The 21,051-nt window shown below is 37.0% G+C and overlaps 1 protein-coding gene and 1 long non-coding RNA gene across 2 annotated transcripts; both read right to left on the reverse strand.

Annotated features, from left to right (window-relative positions):
• Positions 1-8,565: 8,565 nt before the first annotated feature.
• On the reverse strand, positions 8,566-12,746 carry LOC309484248. Its single transcript, XR_014200776.1, has 3 exons — positions 12,530-12,746; positions 12,295-12,409; positions 8,566-9,685 (listed from the first exon to the last, which is right to left on the reverse strand). It is a non-coding gene; the product is annotated as an uncharacterized lncRNA (long non-coding RNA).
• A 5,409-nt stretch (positions 12,747-18,155) lies between these two features.
• On the reverse strand, positions 18,156-21,035 carry LOC309484211 (uncharacterized protein). The gene is made up of 4 exons (XM_082150497.1): positions 20,097-21,035; positions 19,844-19,898; positions 19,333-19,447; positions 18,156-19,031 (listed from the first exon to the last, which is right to left on the reverse strand). Exons 1-4 carry the CDS (start codon positions 20,391-20,393, stop codon positions 18,920-18,922), a joined length of 579 nt encoding a protein of 192 aa, XP_082006623.1. The 5' UTR covers positions 20,394-21,035; the 3' UTR covers positions 18,156-18,919.
• Between the last annotated feature and the right edge of the window lie 16 nt (positions 21,036-21,051).

Here is a 21,051-nt window from a genome sequence, read left to right on the forward strand (position 1 = left end):
TTCTCTTCTCTTCTCTGATGATGTTTACTGGTGCAAGGGAGAGGCAACCTGTCACTCACATGACATCACAGCAATAACAAACCACAACCAACAAATCCTGATAGACAAAATCCAGTCCCGTCCTACATTATTTTCGTGTTCGAGAAGCCATTTCATTTGGTTATACATGTCACAATAGAGAAGAAAGACTATTGCAACTTCTGTTTAATGCCAATTTTAAAAATAAAGTTATAGTAACATTGTTTCTCTATATCAACATATAATTCAGGTCTGAACATTAAACCTAAATAATATGTTGATGCAGAGAACCAATAATTCTCTGAAACAGAGTGGTAAAAATGGTATAATAGCACATCCTTTTAAATTCCCCCAAAAATAAAATGAACAATTATTGCAAACGTTAATTAGTGATATTTCAAATTCTTTCTAGAACATTAATTCATTGTCAGACTTCCATGTATCAGGTCGCATCCTGCCCCACTTCCCATAAAGACAAGGGAGTTTGTGATTGGCTCTCATCACAGTCACACTGGTGCAGGAGTCGGGCTTTCTGATGACCTCACACCAGTCGGGATAATCTACTGGTTGGGAGTTGCTGTCAGGGTGAGAACGAACACACACTGAATATGTGCAGGTAGATATGCTCCATCTTTTAACAGTAAAAGACTAAAAATGCTATGATAAAACTAAAACTGTTAACAGTATGTTTTCTTATATACGGTGAAAAAATTAAATCAAACAGGACATGTAATTTTAAAGTAAAATACAGTTTTTGGAAGTGAAAAACAAGTCATCTTATAATTTACAGTGGAAAATTTTAAATTCCCAGTGTGGCATTTCAAATTTGATAGTTTTTTATTTAACTAATTGTTTCTTCTTAGTTTTTTTATATCAGTTATGTACATTAGGGTTTCATGTTAAGCATTAAATTAATGTTTATTATGTAATATGTACCTCAGCTTCTAGAAAAGGTACTTGTGATGAACTGATGTGTTGTTTGGTGGTTGTCGTTGTATTATAAATGTACAAAACTGTACTGTACTTCAGTAGGTTGGTTTAAAGTAAAAAAAAAAAAATGTTTACTGTAGATTTAAGTTTCATCCTTAAAACCTAAAATGCTGCTACCAAATTTTGACGGTAAAGTTCTGGGAACCACAGCTGTCATTTTTTACTGTAAATTGTACAGATTTTTTTTTTTTTTTTTTTTACAGTATAAGGTATAGATTTAAAAAATAACTTACTAATCGCAGCATCCCACTCCAATAGGCTCCATACACACGCACTGGTAGCAGTCTTTAGTAATCCAACTCTCACCAATGCCGAAGACCTGTCCTTGATATTCACAGCTGCCTAAAAATAAAACGAAGACGATTTATGATTTATCTCTGTATGTGTGGTGCATTAAACACAAACTCACTAATGCATGGTGAAGTACCTTTGGTGTTGAATGTGCACTCTCCACCTCGGTTCACACAGAGAGTTGGAGCAAATGCGCTCAGCAGAAAGGCTGCAATCAGCAGAATATGACCGGTGGGGACATTTGAACCCATCTATACAAATAATAATACTTATTATTATTATTATTATTCAGTGTTTATTACAAATAATTGATGTAAACAATATGTTTGTACAGAAAAAAGTTCAGTGGGGTTTTATATAGAGCCTTAGGGTTCCTGGCTCAGTTTTAAAGAACACAAAGTTTCTAAGGAGAAATTTCTTAAATGATTGCATAATACTTTCATGATTAACAGGTTATTAGGATTTTTTTTTTGTGATAAAGTATTTACAAGCTGCTTCATAAAATGTAATAAAAAAAAAATGCATTAAAAGTACATTAATTAATTCAAACTAAATCCATAAAATGATTCCATGATGGAAACCTCTAAAAGTCTCTGTGAAGCACTTTTTATTGAAAAGTAAAACTATAGCAAAAATAAATTTACTTTAAAACTATATTCTTATTATGACTACTGTTGTTATTTTGCTTTAGATCCTTTATACTGTCTGACTTACATCTTGTATCATTATATACCTTTTTTTTTTTAATCTTTTTTCCCTGATACACTAAGAAATGGATCAAAAACAGATTCAGATATGTAAAAATAAATGTAAAACTTGATAAGAGGAAATAAAGTTCTTACCTTTCCCTGTGAATCTTGTTTTAATAGATGTTTTCTGTTTTGTTCTCTGGATTCCTTCAGTGTCTCTTCAGTTTTATTGTGATGATGCTCTATGATCTCTGATATTTATACTTCTGTGACCCTCCTACTTCACAGAAACACACACACACACACACACACACATATGCGCGTGTCTGGTTCACTATATCTTTGTGGGGACTCTCCATAGACATAATGGTTTTTATACTGTACAAAATGTATATTCTCCCCTACACTACCCCTACCCATCATATAACACTTTCTGCATTTTTACACTTTTAAACAAACTCATTCTGTATGATTTATAAGCGTGTTTCCTCATGGGGACCTCAATTTAGGTCCCCACAGTGACACAAGTCCCCATGAGTCTTTGTGCATTTAGGTTTAAGTGCCCACCGGGATAGAAAAACATGTATACACACACACACACACACACACACACACACACACACACACACACACACACACACACACACACACACACACACACACACACACAGCACGATTTCTTCAACACGTCGTTATTTCTTTAAATATAAAGTATTTCAGTTGCATATTGCCTCAAGATACAATGCACATTATTCTTCGGTTTGCACAACATTAGAGGTTGCAACAATAAAGGGTTTAAGAGTAAAGGCCTTTTTAATTAGTCAAACAAGTATCAAGCTGTCAGGTAAAACTGTGCATGAACACATTTAGAAAAAAGAAAGCTTGTCAAATATAGCATGACAAGTAGTCATATTATGGATTCATCTTATCGATGTAATCATGTATGTAATGTAATTACACTAATATGGGTGTTATTTAATGTGTAACTAACTGTGGTGAAAATGTATATCGCATGATTTTGGCCCTTCAAGCCATAAGTGAGCAGTGAATTAGAACATGATAAATTCATCTTTGTGTGTATTAATAACAAATACTTGCAATACTTTTCTAACAATCTTTTCCATTTTTGTGTTCACCTTTCATACACTATTTCAGGGCTAAAATATACTATTTCATAATCCAAAAAATAGTGAATATATTGCATAAAGTACATTTAGATAACATTTTAACTTATAACCTTTACAAATATTGTATGTGCTAGACGTTGTACATTGCACGAGCATACAGATCCTTAGGAATATGAAAATATTTAAATGAAATGTTATGACATTCTATCTGTTTGTGCTATGCTGTGTAATGCAGCTGCTCATTTTTGGCATTTTTGCAATGGAGAATTTGTAGATTTATAAAAATTTTTACACATTTATTAAAGTGTTTTTTTTTTTCATTTTAATTATTGATGTACATAGGCTACATCTGATGCTAAAAATTTTAAAATATGCTGTTTTTTCCATGTGCACATCAGTATCTATAGTCTCAGTAAAACTGGCAAATATGTTAAAAGATTAATTCATCTTTACCAATTATCAGTAATGATGTCTAATAGAAAAGAGCAAGTTCAGTTGCTTGAGGCATATACAGTACTTTCTCTGCGTCATGTAAAACATTAGACTGAAATAGCACGCAGTTTCCAGAAACGTATAGCTGACGTAAATTGAGCGCACAAACTCTGGCTTAGTTATGAGACTTTGCTTACTGAGTCATGAGTTAAAGGTTAAAATCATTTAAGCATCGCTACTTACACACACACACACACACACACACACACACACACACACACACACACACACACACACACACACACACACACACACAAACAAACGCTACTGGCTAAGAACCAAAGAAAAATTGAACGAAGACAGTCATGGCAATTGAACTATAGAGTCATTCTATCATAAGCTTTTATTAGTTTTGGTACGACCCAATGCTCCTGTTAGATTGTCGATGCCAATGATGTGAGAATGTAGTATTGTTAAATTAGTCCAAGATTATTAGCCTAAATAGACGGCCAGTGGGCTGTTTTCCTGCTAGGTGAAAATCTGTTTTATTACAAGTTAAAAAATAAATCAATAAACACTGGTAATTTACTTATAGAGAACAAATATGCTAAGTCACAAAACTCAACCTAACCCATTTTGATTACTTGGTCCAAGTTGAATTGCCCTGAATTAGACTATTTTAATGAAAATATAGCCTAATATGTTTTGTTTTAAACTATTATATCTTTAATGAAGCTTGATTTGTGCATATGAGAACACCAACAACTGTTTATCAGGTTTTTTTTCTCATATGTGAGTTTCACTTATTGACAATTGAAACCTGACATACATGTCTCTATAAAAATAGTAGCCTAACTATGAGTAAATGCAAGTTATTAAAATGTGGTTTTAGTTGTAGTATGTTGTTAGAAAGAATTTAATAGTAGGGATTCTTCACCCAAAAAAGAAAATTCTGTCATCATTTATTCACCCTCAAGTTGTTTCAAACCTGTGTGAATTTCTTTCTTCTGCTGAACACAAAATAAGATATTTTGAAGAATGCCGGTAACCAAACAATTGATGGACCCCATTGACTTCCATAATATTTAATGTATAGTCAATGGGGCCCATCAACTGTTCGGTTACCCACATTCTTCAAAATATCTTCTTTTGTGTCCAGAAATATTATCTATTTTTAGAAGATTGTATGGTACTAAATAATTTTTATGTAAAACTTAACACTTTTTGAGCATGGACCTGAAAATTGAATTTCCATCTTAAACTGTCATAAATCTTGAAAGCTTTGAAAGTTTGGTTAGTTTTAAAGATGACACTTGGCAGATTATTGCTGAAGTGAAAAAGAGTTTAAAAAAAGTGAACTTGAAAAAAGTTATACAATTTTACATTTATTGTTATGAAAAAGGCACAAAAATAAATGTCTTTTTATTTTTATATGAAATATATATTTTCCAAAACACATTTTACTTTAAAACTGTGAGAAAATCAAAGCCATAAATCTAAACAAGTTGTGTTCCAAATGTGAGGTTGATATCTCAAAGAAATTAGCTTTCAGTAAGAATTTGTTTGTGTGCAGTACCAAACATTTCCAGTAGATGACATTAATTTCCAATGCATTCTCCCATTCATTTCCAATGGTCATTTTTGACTGCAAACAATACAAGTGTGACTATTTTTTTCAGGACCATTTAACCAGCGAGTGCCAAAACCTTTACCAAGTTTCGTACCATTCCGATGAAGTAAAAAAATTTAAAACATAAAATTTGTCGGTCAAAAATGACCAAACAGACTAAAAATAACATTTAACATTCATGGAACCTTACCGTTTATTCCACAAAATGGTCTTTGTTGTGAAAAAAGGGGTCTTTGGATTATTAAATTGTTCTTCACAACAAAAAGGTTCACTTAAAGGTTGTACGGGGAACCCAAAATGGTTATTTTATGGCATCACTGAAACCTTTATTTTTTACATTTTGGCTTAATTGCTCAGATACACAGTTGTTAAAGACATGCAGTTATAAACTTTACAAGATGTACTAAAAAAATGTATTTATAAAAAAAATAACTGTAACTAAGAAATGAAAGCAATGAAAGACATGAAAAACTGTGTAGTCTTCACTAAATGAGTATTGCAACTCCTTCTCAACATTATATAAGATAAGATTTTCTAGCTCAAACGCTAGAAATCATGCCGAAGAAACAATCAAGAAAGTGATAAAAACAAAAAATTTGATGAACCCAAGATGATGAATGAAGAGAGGCCACGAATGTGAAGATTTGTGCCAGAGTCTGTAGGAATATGTCTGATATTTAGTTGACGTGATATAAGGAAAGCAACCGAATATCAAACATATCACACAGTCCCTGACTTATCAGAACCTCACCATCATCTTCTACAGCGTCTGAAAGAGAACAGAGAAGCTTTGAAACAGCAATTAAGTTAGAAACTATGAGACTAGATAGGAAAGAAATAAAGGGCAACACTAACTGCTTATTCTTTTACTGAGCTAATGATCTTTCTAAACCCTAGCCCTAAACCTAGCACTTTTTACATTTACATTTAATATGTTCATTTATATAATAACTTTAGGAAGGCCATCCGGCGTAAAACCTGCCGAATCAGCTGTGCGGTTGATTCCCCTTTTTCTAAAGGTTACGTTTATTTTAAGGTATCCTTGCTACAGTGTAATTGTACAGTAAAGTACTTTTTGTATGTAACTATGTACAATTTTCTGTTATTACTATACTAAGTACATATAAAGTGTAACAAAGGACACTGTGAAATACAGTGTTACCAATTTATTTATAAATGTAATTTATGTGTATATTTTAAATAATTTACGGTTCTAAAGAATAAAATGACTAAGATGAAGTCATTCAGGTTGTTGATGTAACACACATACACAACATTTTCACATGCATAAACTTACAAAGATTGAGCATTAACACACACAGACTCACAATATACTCACTGTTTTGAAACTCCATCCATGAAATTGTTCAGATCCGGAATGTTTTGTACTGTTATCATATGGAGTGTGTGTTAGTATCTACTGTCAGCTTAGCTATGTGTGTGTTTGTGTGTGTTAGCCTGTCATGTAGTGCTGTCTGTAAGCAAGATGATGTGCATGAATGTCACAAGTTTCAGCTGGGATGGGTGTATTTATACACCCCTGTCCAAAGTTTAGCACCCTTCCTAAACCCCAGCATACACACACACACACACACACGCACACACACACACACACTCACTCACTCACAGGGGTTAATTAAGAGTGCATTGATCACCTTGCCGTAGGCTCTTCCTCTTGCATTAGGCTGATCAATACATGTGATTTCACAGTCACACAGAGGGCAACACGGAGGTCAATCAGACAACTCTGTATTACATCTGCAAACAAACCATGTCCAAAGCTTAATTCCAGTTGCATTGTAGATTTCTCTTTTGAAATAAATGCTGTTCTTTTAAACTTTCTATTTATTAAATAATCCTGATGTTTTCCACCAAAAAAATATGAAGCAGCACAACTGTTTTCAACATTGATAATAATTGGGCATGTTTCTTGAATCAGCATATTAGAATGATTTCTGAAGGATCATGTGACACTGAAGACTGGAGTAATGATGCTGCCAACACAGAAATACATTGCATTTTTACAAATAACAGTTATTTTAAATTGTAATAATATTTCACTGTTTCCATACTGTATTTTTAATTAAATAAGTGCAGCCTTGGTGAGCATAAGATACTTTAAAAAGTCTTACAGACCCCAAAGCATTGAACGGTGCATTTAAATACATTTGTAAAAACCTATATTGTAGCCTATATAGTAAATGTAATCAAATGTATCAATGTAAATGTCCTTATGATTTTATACCTCTCGAATTACATGAAATTCTGTGAAAGCAAATATTTAACTCAAAGCAAATCTGATCTCAATTCTGAGATGCCTGTAAGAACCATGGAGAACAATGCTGCAAAACAAGTCCACAGGTTACTGGAAGGAAGCCTTTTACACTCTCCCAAATGGCTTGTAACAAGCAGAACCTGATTTCACCAAGTGCAACATGTTCCTGGATCAACGTCTTTGTTGATCCTGGAAAAACATTCTAATCAACCAACCAAATTTGAGGGACAAGTTTACAGTTTATGTCAAGTTCAGGCTTATAACCAGGGTTATGCTTCAACATCAGTGTTATTCACATATCGTTTCCCTCTGATTTTAGGGATAACTTATGGGTTACATTTAGGCATAGAGGTTTACATCAAAACCCCTGTTTGTCTTTTTGCTTGTGCACTCTTGTCACAGATAAAATATGCCGCAAAACAAGCGGTGTTTAAGACTTCATTTAGTTTCCAGTCTATTTGGGTTTGACTTGTTATAATTTAATATCCCCAAAATAACTATAAAAGCTCAATTCAATGGTCACCCAAGCTGATCTTCAACATTGGGTATTCTTTCCACCCTATAATGTGACATCCATTTGCATTGTGGCTGACAGAACATCTGAAGGTCATGACCCAATGGAGTCAAACCTCAAGAGTCCATCTGGTTCAGTTCTCATGATCAGCTGATGCAAAGGTATCTTTCTGAACAGAAGTCTAATAAATAAAAAGCCATGGATAAATGATTCTGTTGTTAATGTGTTTGATAAAGAGCTGGTAGTTGGAATTATATTTGACTGTTTATTTGCATTTAGACTTTAAGCGGATATATGAATAATATTTCTGTACACTTTTTCATACATTTTGGGTGATGTCTTGGAAATGAAGAAAAACTGAAATTTTAAAGATATTCTTTTTATTTTCAATTTTAAAATCACTTGTTTACCTTTGAAAAATTTCTCTTCTTTTGTAAGAGCAAATTAATCCTTAATTGTCTAATGTAATAACACAAATTACAAATAAGACTCAGACAACAACTTTACAATATAACTCATTTAAATACAACACTTGTTACAATAAGGAATATTTGATGTACATAGCTAAGGACAGAAAAAGTGCATTTATAATTTAAAAACAAAATTATACAAACTGTTCTACTTTGTGTGATTATGTCTGGACTGATATCTGGAATCATTTTCCTGTTGCTGAAGCAGCGCTAGAACAGTTGTTGTCTACATGCTTAAATTAACATTAAACACATTCAAAGGTTACTACATAAGACAAGCCCAAAACAATATATTTATTATCTATTTCATCAGAAATGAAGCAGATGTTATCTGCTTTCTGCCCCTCCCTCTGAGTCCCGCTGTACACAATGACCTTCTGAACGAGATGGGGCGGAAGAGAGACACTAATTGCTTCCCCTAATTGTGAGCCTGCGGGGTAATAAAAAAAGAAAACGGGGAGAGAGAAACAAAAAAGAGAGGGGATGGGAGGTACGCATACAATGGGAGCAGATACTAAGCCAATTAAGTTCACTTAGGGTCAGTTCTGTTCTTTACCAAAGAAAACCATGAAAAAAAGAGGAAGGCTTACTCATTACTTTTAATATTTCAAAACCTATCAACTGAAAACAAAAAGTTAATAAAATGGCATTGTTAGAGTATTCCATATTAAATTCTACTTGTCCCTCCTTTTCTTTTTTTAAATAAAACTTAGTGATGCACTGAAGTGAAGGGGGCCAACTGGTAAAAATTACAATACTCACTGTTTCAATAGTATAGCAACAAGAGATATACAACATGATTTATCTTACTAACTTTTTTTTCAGTAGCTCTTTATTTTACAGTCCTGTTCCGCATGTATGTACTTATTAGCAATTAACTGGGTTATAACTACCTAGCTAACACAGTTACGTTGCGAAGAAAGAAGAATATACAGAAAATAATTTCTTAGGTTAACAGAATTTTAAGTTTTAGGTTTACATATTCATTGAATATTGCTCACCTACATTTGAATGTCAAAGCCTTCTTAAAATAAATTAAATGAATACATTTTTTTAATTTGAGATAATAAAAAAAAAGGAAAAAAACAGATGTATGGTGATAATGGTAAAACACATTGTGGTGGAAAATGGATATGAAGTTATTTAATAAGCTTCCTCACTTCACCTGTGTTTCCTCTCTGGCAGCAGCTTTCTTCAGAAATGTTGAAATCGTGGAGCTTTCCCTCTGTAAGGGGTTATTTTGTCGCTGCTAAAATAACAGAACATTTATGAATATTTGTTTACTGTGAAAGATCAAAACGCATTTGAACTAGTTTCAGACATTTTTACGCTACGTGTAAGTGACGTCATCGATTAACAGCACATACATTTATGTAAGTAAATTAGTCAACTTCCAATCACCCATTCTACTGACAGCAAAACCTTTACAAAACGAACAAAAAATCTCGTCTACACAAAGACGTCATTAAATAAAAGCCAAAACTTTTATAAACAAGAGTTTAGGTTAGCCTAAAAGTTAACGTTAAAGCCACACCGTGGACTTTGTGACCTAAAGAGTTGACGCATACAAGTTATTTCAAATGATTCCTCAGGCCAATATACAGCGTTTGACACTATTAATGCTCCGAGCGGGGCTGCCCTCTTGAAATACCGCCTATGTAAGTTTGGAGAAGACGGACCGTCGTTGGCCAGGTCATGTGACCTGGAGAACGTATCGCTTTACGGCCATCACGTGACCATAGGCTCTGATATACTCATGGAGCAGACTTTTGCGACAGTGCTGCGGCGCTTGTGGCCTCTAGGGGCGCTAGACGTGAAAGTTACAGGTCTAGCGCCCCTAGCGCCCGCAAAAGTTCCGCGGTGTGGCTTTAACGTTACCTCTTCTGAAACGGACTTTTTCCGAAGACACTAAACTATTTCTATTAAGTAAATATTCAGCCGATGTGTGTCAATAACACGTAAGAAAAGTGTCAGGAACAGTTGTGTGTATTATTTGTGTGATTTTAGAGACTAAACTCACCTGAAAGCAGTGAAAACAACAGCGACAGAGGGAGTTTGCTGCTTGTCAGTTGTGTTGCTGCGCCGTTTCCATGGCAACTCTGCGCGCTCCAGGGTTTGAAAGCTACTCAAATGTTCAACGCGCACGCAGTCAAGCGCATTTAAATAAACATCTATAATTAATATATTAGACTGAATAAAAATCTCATGAATTTTAAACTCATTTTGAAGTTCTTCAACCCGCTCATATATGTGCACGTGAAGTGGCACTTTTATAATTTTTTTTTTTTTTTATTATTATTTTTTTTTACGAACACCTTGCTAGTTTATCCCAAAGGAGAACGTTGTAGAGACGTGGTCCACTCACCTGGGGCCGTATCAATCTTGCGTACGCACAAAAACTTTGCTTACGCCAGCTTTAACGCTCACGGTCGGATGTACTAACAGTGAAATTAACGCGAGAATGTGCGTTCCTCCACGCCAATTTCATGTCTGGCGACTGGCGTACGTACATTTCTCATTGTTTTTGTCCGTGGGCGACTCTTACAGGCAATGAAGTGAAGTTGCAAACATTACACAACGAATTGTTCTACAAGTCTATCGCACCATCACCTGTGGGAAGCATTGCTATTAATTTGCCATTTATAAAATAATTTACATATATTGTCACACGAGCCTTATGGGAATATTCTATCAATTAAGAACATATAAAAGCATATGCAAATTGATACAACCCTTAGTCTATAAATAAAATAAAATAAAATATAATATAATATAATATAATATTAATAAAAATATTAAATATACAATATTAATTAATATCAAATATAATATCAAATAATATATATATATATATATATATATATATGTATGTATAATATAATATATAATAATATATAATATAATATATATATATATATATATATATAATATATATAATATATATATAATATATATAATAGTTTATATAATAATTTAATACCGCATTGACGGCATCTGTAAAGTTTCGTTTCTTGCCGCTTGCTTTAGCCATTTTCTTACTGCTTTCTTTTGCCAAAGTGGACTCATTACCATATTTAAATTGATTTAATTAAGGGTGGAGACTGGGTGGGGCATTGTGCTCGTGTATGTGCACCCAATTTTACGTTAATTGGGATGTACAAAGAGAATATGCGTGGGATCCTTCGTACGCAGAGATTCATACATCTTTTTTTTTTTTTTTTTTGTGTACGCACATTTACAGCTTTGTCTGTCCGCAATGTTTTAGTATGAATTCAATGCAAGTCTTTGTACATGAGGCCCCAGATAACTTAATAAAATCTTTGATGTATTAAGTAAATGTTCCATATATCACTAGGATAATACTTGTAATGCAATTTTCTTAAAAGTTATCTGGTGACCAGAGGACCACGTCTCTACAACGTTCTCTATGGGATAAACTAGCAACGTCTTTTGAGGAGGTGCCCACGACGTTTCTGGAACGTTAGCCAAGATTATAAAAAGTTTAACTTTACCACGACGTTCTCACAACGTTGTCATAAAGTACTGTCACGCTGATCAAATGACGACTAACTGACGACGTCGTCACAATACTGTGGGTACGGGTTAGCTGGGTAGGTACTAACCCCGAACCTACCCCTAAACTTAACCGTAACCCATGTAGTTACCTTATAATAACCAATACTTTATTGGGTACACTATAAGTAGCCCATACTGTAAAATAAAATGTAACCCTTTTTTCTGTCTAGTTATATACAATTTTACTTTGGTGCAACTGTTACATGATTTAATGTAAACATAAACCCTATAACGACCGTGAAAATTACAATGTAAAGGATATTTAACCAGAAATTAACTCACCCTCATGTTGCTCCAAACCTTTCTGCATTTTTCTTCTGCAGAACACATATTTGAAATAATGTGTAATTACCAAATAATTTCACTAATAAGTATAAAATCGTAAAGATTCAAAAGCCTGCAATGAAAAACACCTGCATTAGTTTCACTTTGTGATGCTGTTAAAACATTGGGAAAAAAGTAAGCTATGACTATAACTTTGGATCTATGAGAATGATAATCGTCACCACGGTCTTACCTTGAATGATCCTATTGTGCTGCCTTTCCTCGAGACCTAATGTAAACTAATTCAAATGACTGACCTTAAGTGGTTGGTTCCCTTTATAACATCCGGGTGTACCGAACACTTCCTTATACTGCCACATTGGCCCTGTAATACTTGGAAATGGTGCAAGGTGAGCTCCATGAGGCCAGTGCACATATGTCCGTAAGTGCCACTTCCTTCATTGCCGAGTGGCCAGACTCCTGGTAGAATGAGTGACCAACTTCCCTGGAACTGGTAAGCTCTGGCTGGAATACACTTGTGCAATACTGTCTACTATCCAACGTGATAGGCGCTGTTTCAAGACAGGTTGTCCAACATCATGTTCTTATCAAAACACATAAACAGCTAATAGTGTGTGAATGTTGCAACGACTGTGTGCGCTCAATGTAAGTGTGAAGTGCTCGAACTGGACACAAGGTAGAGATATCAAGCCCTGTACTTAAAAAAGTTAAATGACTTGATCATGCGAGGATTAAGAACCTTAGGCAAGAAAGCCGGGTTCAGCCAAAGAGAGACCCCTGCATAATCTGCTTTTCACCTCAGACAGTCCTCACTTACTGTTAAAGAATGTATTTCGCCCATTCTTTTTGCTGAACAGATAGCAAGAAGGAAAACTTCTTCAACTAACGTTTTCCACGTTAGTGATTTAAGATCCGCCTGGGCCAATGGTTCAAATGGGGATTTAGGCAATGATGACTGTAGAACCATGGGAAGATCCTAGGGTGGTGATCTTAACTTTTTTCCGGATAGAGGCAACGTGCCCCTTTAAGAAATTGAGACACCAACATGTTTACCAATTGCAAAGCCTTCCTCAATACTGTGCAGCTGTCACGGTTTTGTTTTTGGGTTTGTTCACGTCATGTTTCCTTGTCTGTCATGTGATCCCTTGTAAGTCATGTGATCCTGCCATGTGTTCCCATGTCTGATGTGTCATGTTGTCATTGGTTCATTGTTTCATTGTTCACAGGTGTTCCTTGTCTCTTGTAAATTAGTCTCGTGTGTATTTAAGCCCTCATGTTTGCCATATGTCTTGGTCAAGTATTGTTCCCTGTAACCTCTGTGAGTCATTTTCATTTTCATGTCTTGTTTTGAGTTGCCATGCCATGCCATGCCATGCCATGCCATGCCATGCCATGCCATGCCATGCCATGCCATGCCATGCCATGTTTTTGTTTCATGTTTGGTTTTGTTTATAATAAACTGCACTTGGGTTCTCATTTACACTTGCCTCCAGTGGATCACTTTTTACAGAATACTTGACCTAAACCATGAACCCAGCAGTTGACCTCCTTCATCTTCGTCAGTACAACCGGACCATTGAGGATTATGTCAAGGACTTTTGCGAACTCTGTCACAAGGTCGATTTTAATGACGTAGCACTCAAGGACATTTTTAGACATGGATTAGATTAACCTTTGCGCTATGGACTGCCTGGGGGGAAAATTCACTTCTCACTTGAACAATACATGGACTACCCAGCAAACACATTTACGTTGTGGCAACGTTTGTGGCACGTTGCATTTCTGCTATGGCAACGTCGCTGTCTACATGCTCGCAACATTGTAACAACGTAGAATTGTAAGACGCGCCAGGGCTGTAGCAACGTTGTTGCGCGACATTCAGCAACTGAGAGATGACGTTCTGGCCTTTTTAAAAAAAAAATTTTATGCTACATAGATATCCCCCATTTAGCATGTTTTGTGGTTAATTTTTAATTAGTCATATGTTAAATTATATACTTTTTAAATATTGTTTATCCCTATTATTATTTATGGGCCTAACAGTAAATTCATTATAATCAACATCTGCAAGTGTACACTTTGAAGAGTAAAAATGACATAGAAGGTTACCTAATTCAACTTTATTAAAACTGCATATGGTAATCAAATTGCACTTCCAAAAGTCATACATTTGTGAGAAAACAAAACAGGGAGTGGATTAACGTTAACTAGCATGAGCAGACATGAGAACATTTAGCAAAGAAACGAATGAGATGAAATGAAAGGGAGAAACATTTTTTTTTTTCACAGTTACAAACATTTTTTTTTCTCTGTGCGTTTCCATAAAAAAAAAAACAGAAAAAGCATTAACGTGCAACAAGTAGGCTACGTGCTGAAATCAATTACTCATCATTAGTCATTTTGGCTTCATACTTTTGGCATAAAGTTATTAAATATTTGTCATACCTGACCAGAAGGTGTTCAAATAAATGTCACATTAGACAAGGAAGTTGTAGGTTGTGTTTGAATAAGTACGTATCTTATTTAGCTGAGGTAAATTAAACGCAATTCTCACGTAAGGATTGCTCGATGAAGAATGAGAGACGGCCCAACGGTCAGTTGAAATTTAAAAGGCTGATTTTCGCGCTTCAGGGCAGTGACGAGTACATGTCGTCCAGTGGTTGTCCAGACACCGCAGGCACAACCTTAAGCAATGGCCCTGAACGGTGGTTCAATGTCAACATTGTGACAACGCTGTAACAACCTTCACCACACAACGTAGTTATAGCAACCTTTTGGCCATGTTGTTAAAACGTTGTTAGAAGGTTGGGTACGTTGTGCCAACATTCTGTGTTTGCTGGGTATGCCCTGTTTTTGAGCGGTTCCTCATTTACTGTGGGTTTTACCGCAAACCCACAGTATCATCTCAGCCTGAACCACTTCACGTCATGCCTGCCAAGCCTGAGCCTCTTCATGTCATGCCTGCCAAGCCTGAGCCTCTTCACGTCATGTCTGCCAAGCCTGAGCCTCTTCACGTCATGCCTGCCAAGCCTGAGCCTCTTCACGTCATGCCTGCCAAGCCTGAGCCTCTTCACGTCATGCCTGCCAAGCCTGAGCCTCTTCACGTCATGCCTGCCAAGCCTGAGCCTCTTCACGTCATGCCTGCCAAGCCTGAGCCTCTTCACGTCATGCCTGCAAAGCCTGAGCCTCTTCACGTCATGCCTGCCAAGCCTGAGCCTCTTCACGCCATGCCTGCCAAGCCTGAGCCTCTTCACGTCATGCCTGCCAAGCCTGAGCCTCTTCACGTCATGCCTGCCAAGCCTGAGCCTCTTCACGTCATGCCTGCCAAGCCTGAGCCTTTTCACGTCATGCCTGCCAAGCCTGAATCTCTTCACGTCATGCCTGCCAAGTCTGAGTCTCTTCATGCCACGTCTGCCGCTGAGCCAGTGTCTCCGGACAAGATGGCTGCCGCCGAGCCAGTGTCTCCAGACAAGATGGCCACCGCCAAGCCAGTGTCTCCGGAAAGGATTGCTGCCACCACGTCACCTGAGCCCTCAGCAAAAATGGCAGCCGCCACGCCTGAACCTGTAGGGTCCTTGATAGGACCATGGAGGCTGCACCCCCATGGCCACCTGAACTGTCTGGTCTACCCTGGCCTCCTGCACTGCCGGATCCACCCACGCCATGCCATGGCCCAGGTCCGCCCAGGCCAGCATGGAAATTAGAAATAGCCACAACATAAACTTTCACTGTGACTGAAGAAAGCATAGAATAGAATCAAGACCACAATAAATGGGGTCCAGGTTTCTGTCCTGACACCAATTAGAGAACACACGCCATCTGTTTGAGTAATTATCCCAAGTGGAAGGTGCTTTAGCATTGTTTATGGTTTTCACTACTGCCTCTAACTCTGCAAAGCAGGGGCCAAACCCAGAGTTTTAGCGTGGCTGCTTTCGGGTGTCAGATCTGACCCTCCACTTGAGAGAGAAGGTCTGCTCTGATTGGTAGCAGCCATGGAAGGTCTAGAACCAGACATAGGAGAAGTGGGAACCAATGTTTACATGGCCACTTTGGGGTGATCAGTAAGATCCTGTAATGTCCCATAATAACAAAGCGTATAACAATCGTCCCGGTGAGACAGTGCATCCATTCCCAAAGGCCCACCTTGGCTGCACAGAGAAAAACACATCTTGCAATGGGTTGTCTCGGCTGATGCAAACAGGTCAGTGTGGGCTCTTCCAAACCGGGCCAATATCAGAGACACCACCTCTGGGTGTAATCGCCATTCCCTCAGGGGAGGCCCAGTTCGGGAGAAGAGATCGGCTGCCCGGTTTACTACTCTGGGTATGTAGACTGTGTGAGGTGAGTTTTGGGTAGGCCTGAAACAGAAGTCTATTGCTTCTCCTGTAGAATTGAATCAAATGTCTCGAAGACAGATAGACTGACCCCATGGTCAAGGGGACCACCCATAAACCCATAACTGTTCTGCCTTGCCAGACAACCCCCCAACCAGTCAGAAAAGCATCCATTGTCACCACCATTCTCCTTGCTGGTATATTCCCCAGAGGAACCACTTGGTTCAATCTCCTTTTGCTTATCCACTGATGCAGAGCCTGAACATATTTCCATGTGACCTTCAACTTCACTCACCTGTGTAATTTAGGGATGTGTAAACTGCAGTGGTCCTGCATTGAGTAGTCCCAGAGGCGCTACCTTCATTGCTGCCGATATCATCCCCACTAATTTTTGGAACTGCCCCAAAACGTGCCTAAGCAGTAATATTGTGCCAGGGTAGAGAACCTAGTTACCCTTCATGGTGCACAGATCAACCAATTGTCCAGGTATGGAAGGATCTTTATACCCACAGCCTGAAGATGGCTGACACTCTTTGAAAAGCAAAGGAATTAAACTTTTTGTGATGCCAGAATGGCCGTGGTGATGGTCGAAAAAAGATCAGAACGAGAGAATGATAATCAGAACAACTTTTTAAATTTAAATAAACAAAAATAATTAAATTATTTTAGTGATGCTTCTTATTAACAATATATAATTTACGGCCACGTTCACAATAGCAGCTTGTGATGCCGTCCGGCGTCCGCTGAAGGGGTGCTTTTCTATGGCAAGGAACTTCTGTCAGGCTTGTTCAGACGGTCAGAAGTCAACGGTCTGGAAGAACAAAAAGTCAGTGGAATTGGTGTTCGGTGCTGCTTTATAAAGGCCGAGCACCAACCGTTATCCACGCACTTTAACGCCATTGAAACAGCTGGTTTCTGTTCTTCTGCTGATCTCCCACACCCTTAACAACCCCACCGCAAGTTACCATTGACTTCCATCGTTTAGATAAAAACATTAAGACATTTAAAACACTCAACATATCTTTTATGTTTCACAGAACAGGTTTGGAACGACATGAGGGAGAGTAAATAATGACAGAATTTTCATTTTTGAGTGAACTAACCTTTTAAACAAATGTATGCAAGTGAATTTATACAATAATAAGCTGCACATTTCTGCTATTAAATCTATTAGAAAATGCTAAATTAATCTAAAAAAGTCTGTAACTATGCCATACATCATACATTGAGCTTAACCTCTATTGAACCCAGAATATTCCAGTTCCGTTTAACACAACTCATCTGTATAAATACTGCCAAAGATTTGTCAGAAGGTGGTGCTGTATATTAAAATAGTTTTGTCTCAAACTGGATGTCACCTGTAAAACCTATTGTGACATTACTTTTACATACCCATCAAACTGGTTAAACAACCTAGAACGACATATTCAGCTGTCAAGACACTGTTTAAGATTAGATTACAATGACTAGGCAAACATTTGAAATAGCAGTAACCATCCATTTACTGGAAGAATACATAAAAGGGAGTGTCTAACCAAACTCTGCCTTTATTGTTACATTAAGCATCACAATATTTCAGAATAAAACCAAAACTTATAACAAATGACACTGAAGAGCAACCATTTGAACTTCATAACTGCACTGAAGGCTCTGATGGGTTAAGCTCGTTGTTGTAAGGACTATATAACAATAGTAACTGGGGTAACAGGGTGAGGATAATTAGGAGTGACAGTAAGAGGGTAAGAGCTTTCCCATTGGTCGATACAAGCGGGCATGTATGCATGAGCCTGAGGGAGGGTCATAATGACACAGTAACAGGGGCAAAAAATAAAGAAGAAATAAAGAAATATTAAAAGGACAAACACCCCCAAGAAAGCAAAGGAACCTAACTGTATAAAAAATTAAAGGAAAAAAAAAAAGATCAAAGAAAATTTCATAACTTAATTGTGGATAAAGTGGACAACAAAATCAATTGATAAATAGCAGATATGCAGCTGAAATTGTCAATATATCGGTGTCATACCATATTTCTTATAAACCAAAACAGACCAGGAATATGACAGAATGCATGATGTTATCAGTCAAACTTCAAATCCAGGTTTGTTGTGTGCATGGTTGAGAAAGTGTGTGTCTGTCATTTCAGGGACGCTTGTGGAATGTTGGAGATCAACCAAAGCAAGATGTTCAGTTTTTAGCTAATCTTCCTATTCAATTCTCCAGCGGATACTGACATAGTATTGTTTTCCATCTCCTTAACACACACACACTCAATCCACTTGTTTTTTCCTTCACTCCACCTTTACTTTTGGCTGTTCAGCTTCTGGCACTTCAACTTTTTTTTCCTCAGGGTTGGGTTTGTCTGCTGCCTTTTGTGGCTCTTCAATTATGTTGCACAGTTTCCTTGGAGAATTAAAGGAGTATTGTTAAGCAATGTTGATGGAATGCTCTTTATCGATTTTCTATTTAAATTGCATTTAAAAAAAAATGTATCTTTCAATTTTAAGTTTAAATACGTAAGAATGTAAAATCCCCAATTAAAGGCATCAGGTTAATATGTACATTCTGACCAAAGCACAGAATGGCAGTCAATGACCGATCAACAAGTTCTGCACATAATTAACCACAACTAATTTCACATGTTTTCTGATAGTTAAATGAGATTGGAGATCCATAAATTATTCTATTGTACAAATTCACTCACCTTCCCTCCTCAGAGGTCTTGTCGATGTACTTGCAAAGTGTGCTCTCCTGCTCCAGTTGTTTTTTTAGAGTAGCAACCTCCGTTTCCCAATGAGGCTTCTCCTTGACAAACTCATCTAGGAAGAGGAAACAGAAAAATTCAGTCTGAGAGGATATTTTTAATAGCAGGTCAAAGTAAAACAAACAATGACAAAATGTGCAGTTATGTAGGCTATTGTCAACATCTTTAAAACACAAAGAAATCAATTGCACAATTTCATTACTCAACAACTAACAATATACATTATTTATTTAGCTGGCATTTATCCAGGCACGACTGACTTGCATTTGTTGCCGCAGGGGGGCAGTATTGAGTATTGTCATAGGATTAACAATAAATGACAAATCTAGTTAATGTGAGATACAATGCAGGGTGAAGAAATAGCTGTTTTTCTACTCCATACTACTTTTGGTAAATATTTAAGACATTTCCATAGCCTACGGTTTTCTTTTAAAACTGAAAATAAACTCACCCCCGATATGTTTCTTCTCTGAATCTGAAGCAGCAATTTCATCTGTGAGTCGTTTCTGGAGAAGAAAAAATTAAAGAGGTTATAATAAACCACAGGTGTCACTTAGGCCTACAATTGAGACATTGTATTTGAATGCATACAGGCAGTTATAATAGTAATACAATGAAGCATTTAAATAAGGTCTAAGATGGATATTAATTGTTGAGCGCATATAAAAACGAAACATTAAAAAATCCCTCCATATTCAACTCACCTTGTCTCCTTTACAGTTATCAGCATCACTCTTTTTCTGGGCCTCTAAGGTCTTAACTTTGGACACGTCTTTAGTTAGAGTATCCAGCTCTTTCTTAGTCTTTTCTATTTCTGTGTTGGACTGGATCAACTGATCTTCGTATTCCCCCAGAACATCCCCGGTCACTCTGAATTTAATATCTAGAAATGAAGCCTGTTTATTAAAATACAGTTCCTGCTTCCGTTTGCTATGGATGTAGCCAGCGATGCCCAGACTGCACACCAAGACAAAACCCAACAGCAAGGCAGGAAACTTCATGATGGAGGACTCAAGAGGAAGCTAGACCTGTTTCAGATCCTGTCTCTCGCGTGCAGGTGTACAGATGATCAGAGTTACCTGTCGTAGATACTAACACCTCCCAGAAGACGACGGCTGTTGCATTATTTTATAGAGCTGACTCTGTGTATTATCGGTGATATTAACCGAGATCGATGATATAATATGCAGATGAAAAATAAATAAATCCTCAAATATCTCGCTTCCTGGTTTGACGTTTTATTTTAACGCTCGGTAAATACCTGTTCACATCTGAGCGGTGCTTGAAAGGAGTGGAGACGTCGCTACAGGTAACACTGGTAACACAACCCACCTGTGAAAAACCACGCCCACCCCCCGAACGCATTGGTGTACGTTCACAGTGATGTCGAGCAAATAAGACGTAGGACGTTACGCTTGATGGAAAGTCCAACTCATCTCCTCGAATCGGTTCTTTCGAACAGTTCGTTTCAAGGACCGGTCACACTGATTCAGCAATGAATGTAGCCTACGTCATGACCACAGAAGACAAATGTAGGCAGCCACGTTTTGATGTTTATGTTGTATTTCATGTTTCCAGAAATATGTAAAATAAATCTGAACATTGGATAAAGACAGTAATAAAGACACTTAAATCAGAAAATAAGCTAGATCTACTGTC

The sequence above is a fragment of the Leuciscus leuciscus genome (genome assembly GCF_965113295.1).
Source record: "Leuciscus leuciscus genome assembly, chromosome: 20".
Classification (NCBI taxonomy): Eukaryota; Metazoa; Chordata; class Actinopteri; order Cypriniformes; family Leuciscidae; genus Leuciscus; species Leuciscus leuciscus.

What these genes read in the sequence shown, in the direction of transcription:
- LOC309484211 (XM_082150497.1), bottom strand. Translation starts at nt 20,393, where the DNA reads ATGAAGTTTCCTGCCTTGCTGTTGGGTTTTGTCTTGGTGTGCAGTCTG. An exon ending in ATAACTGTAAAGGAGACAAG is followed by an intron (nt 19,899 to 20,096) that starts GTGAGTTGAATA and finishes TTTCTTCTCCAG; the next exon opens with AAACGACTCACAGATGAAAT. An exon ending in AAGACCTCTGAGGAGGGAAG is followed by an intron (nt 19,032 to 19,332) that starts GTGAGTGAATTT and finishes TAATTCTCCAAG; the next exon opens with GAAACTGTGCAACATAATTG.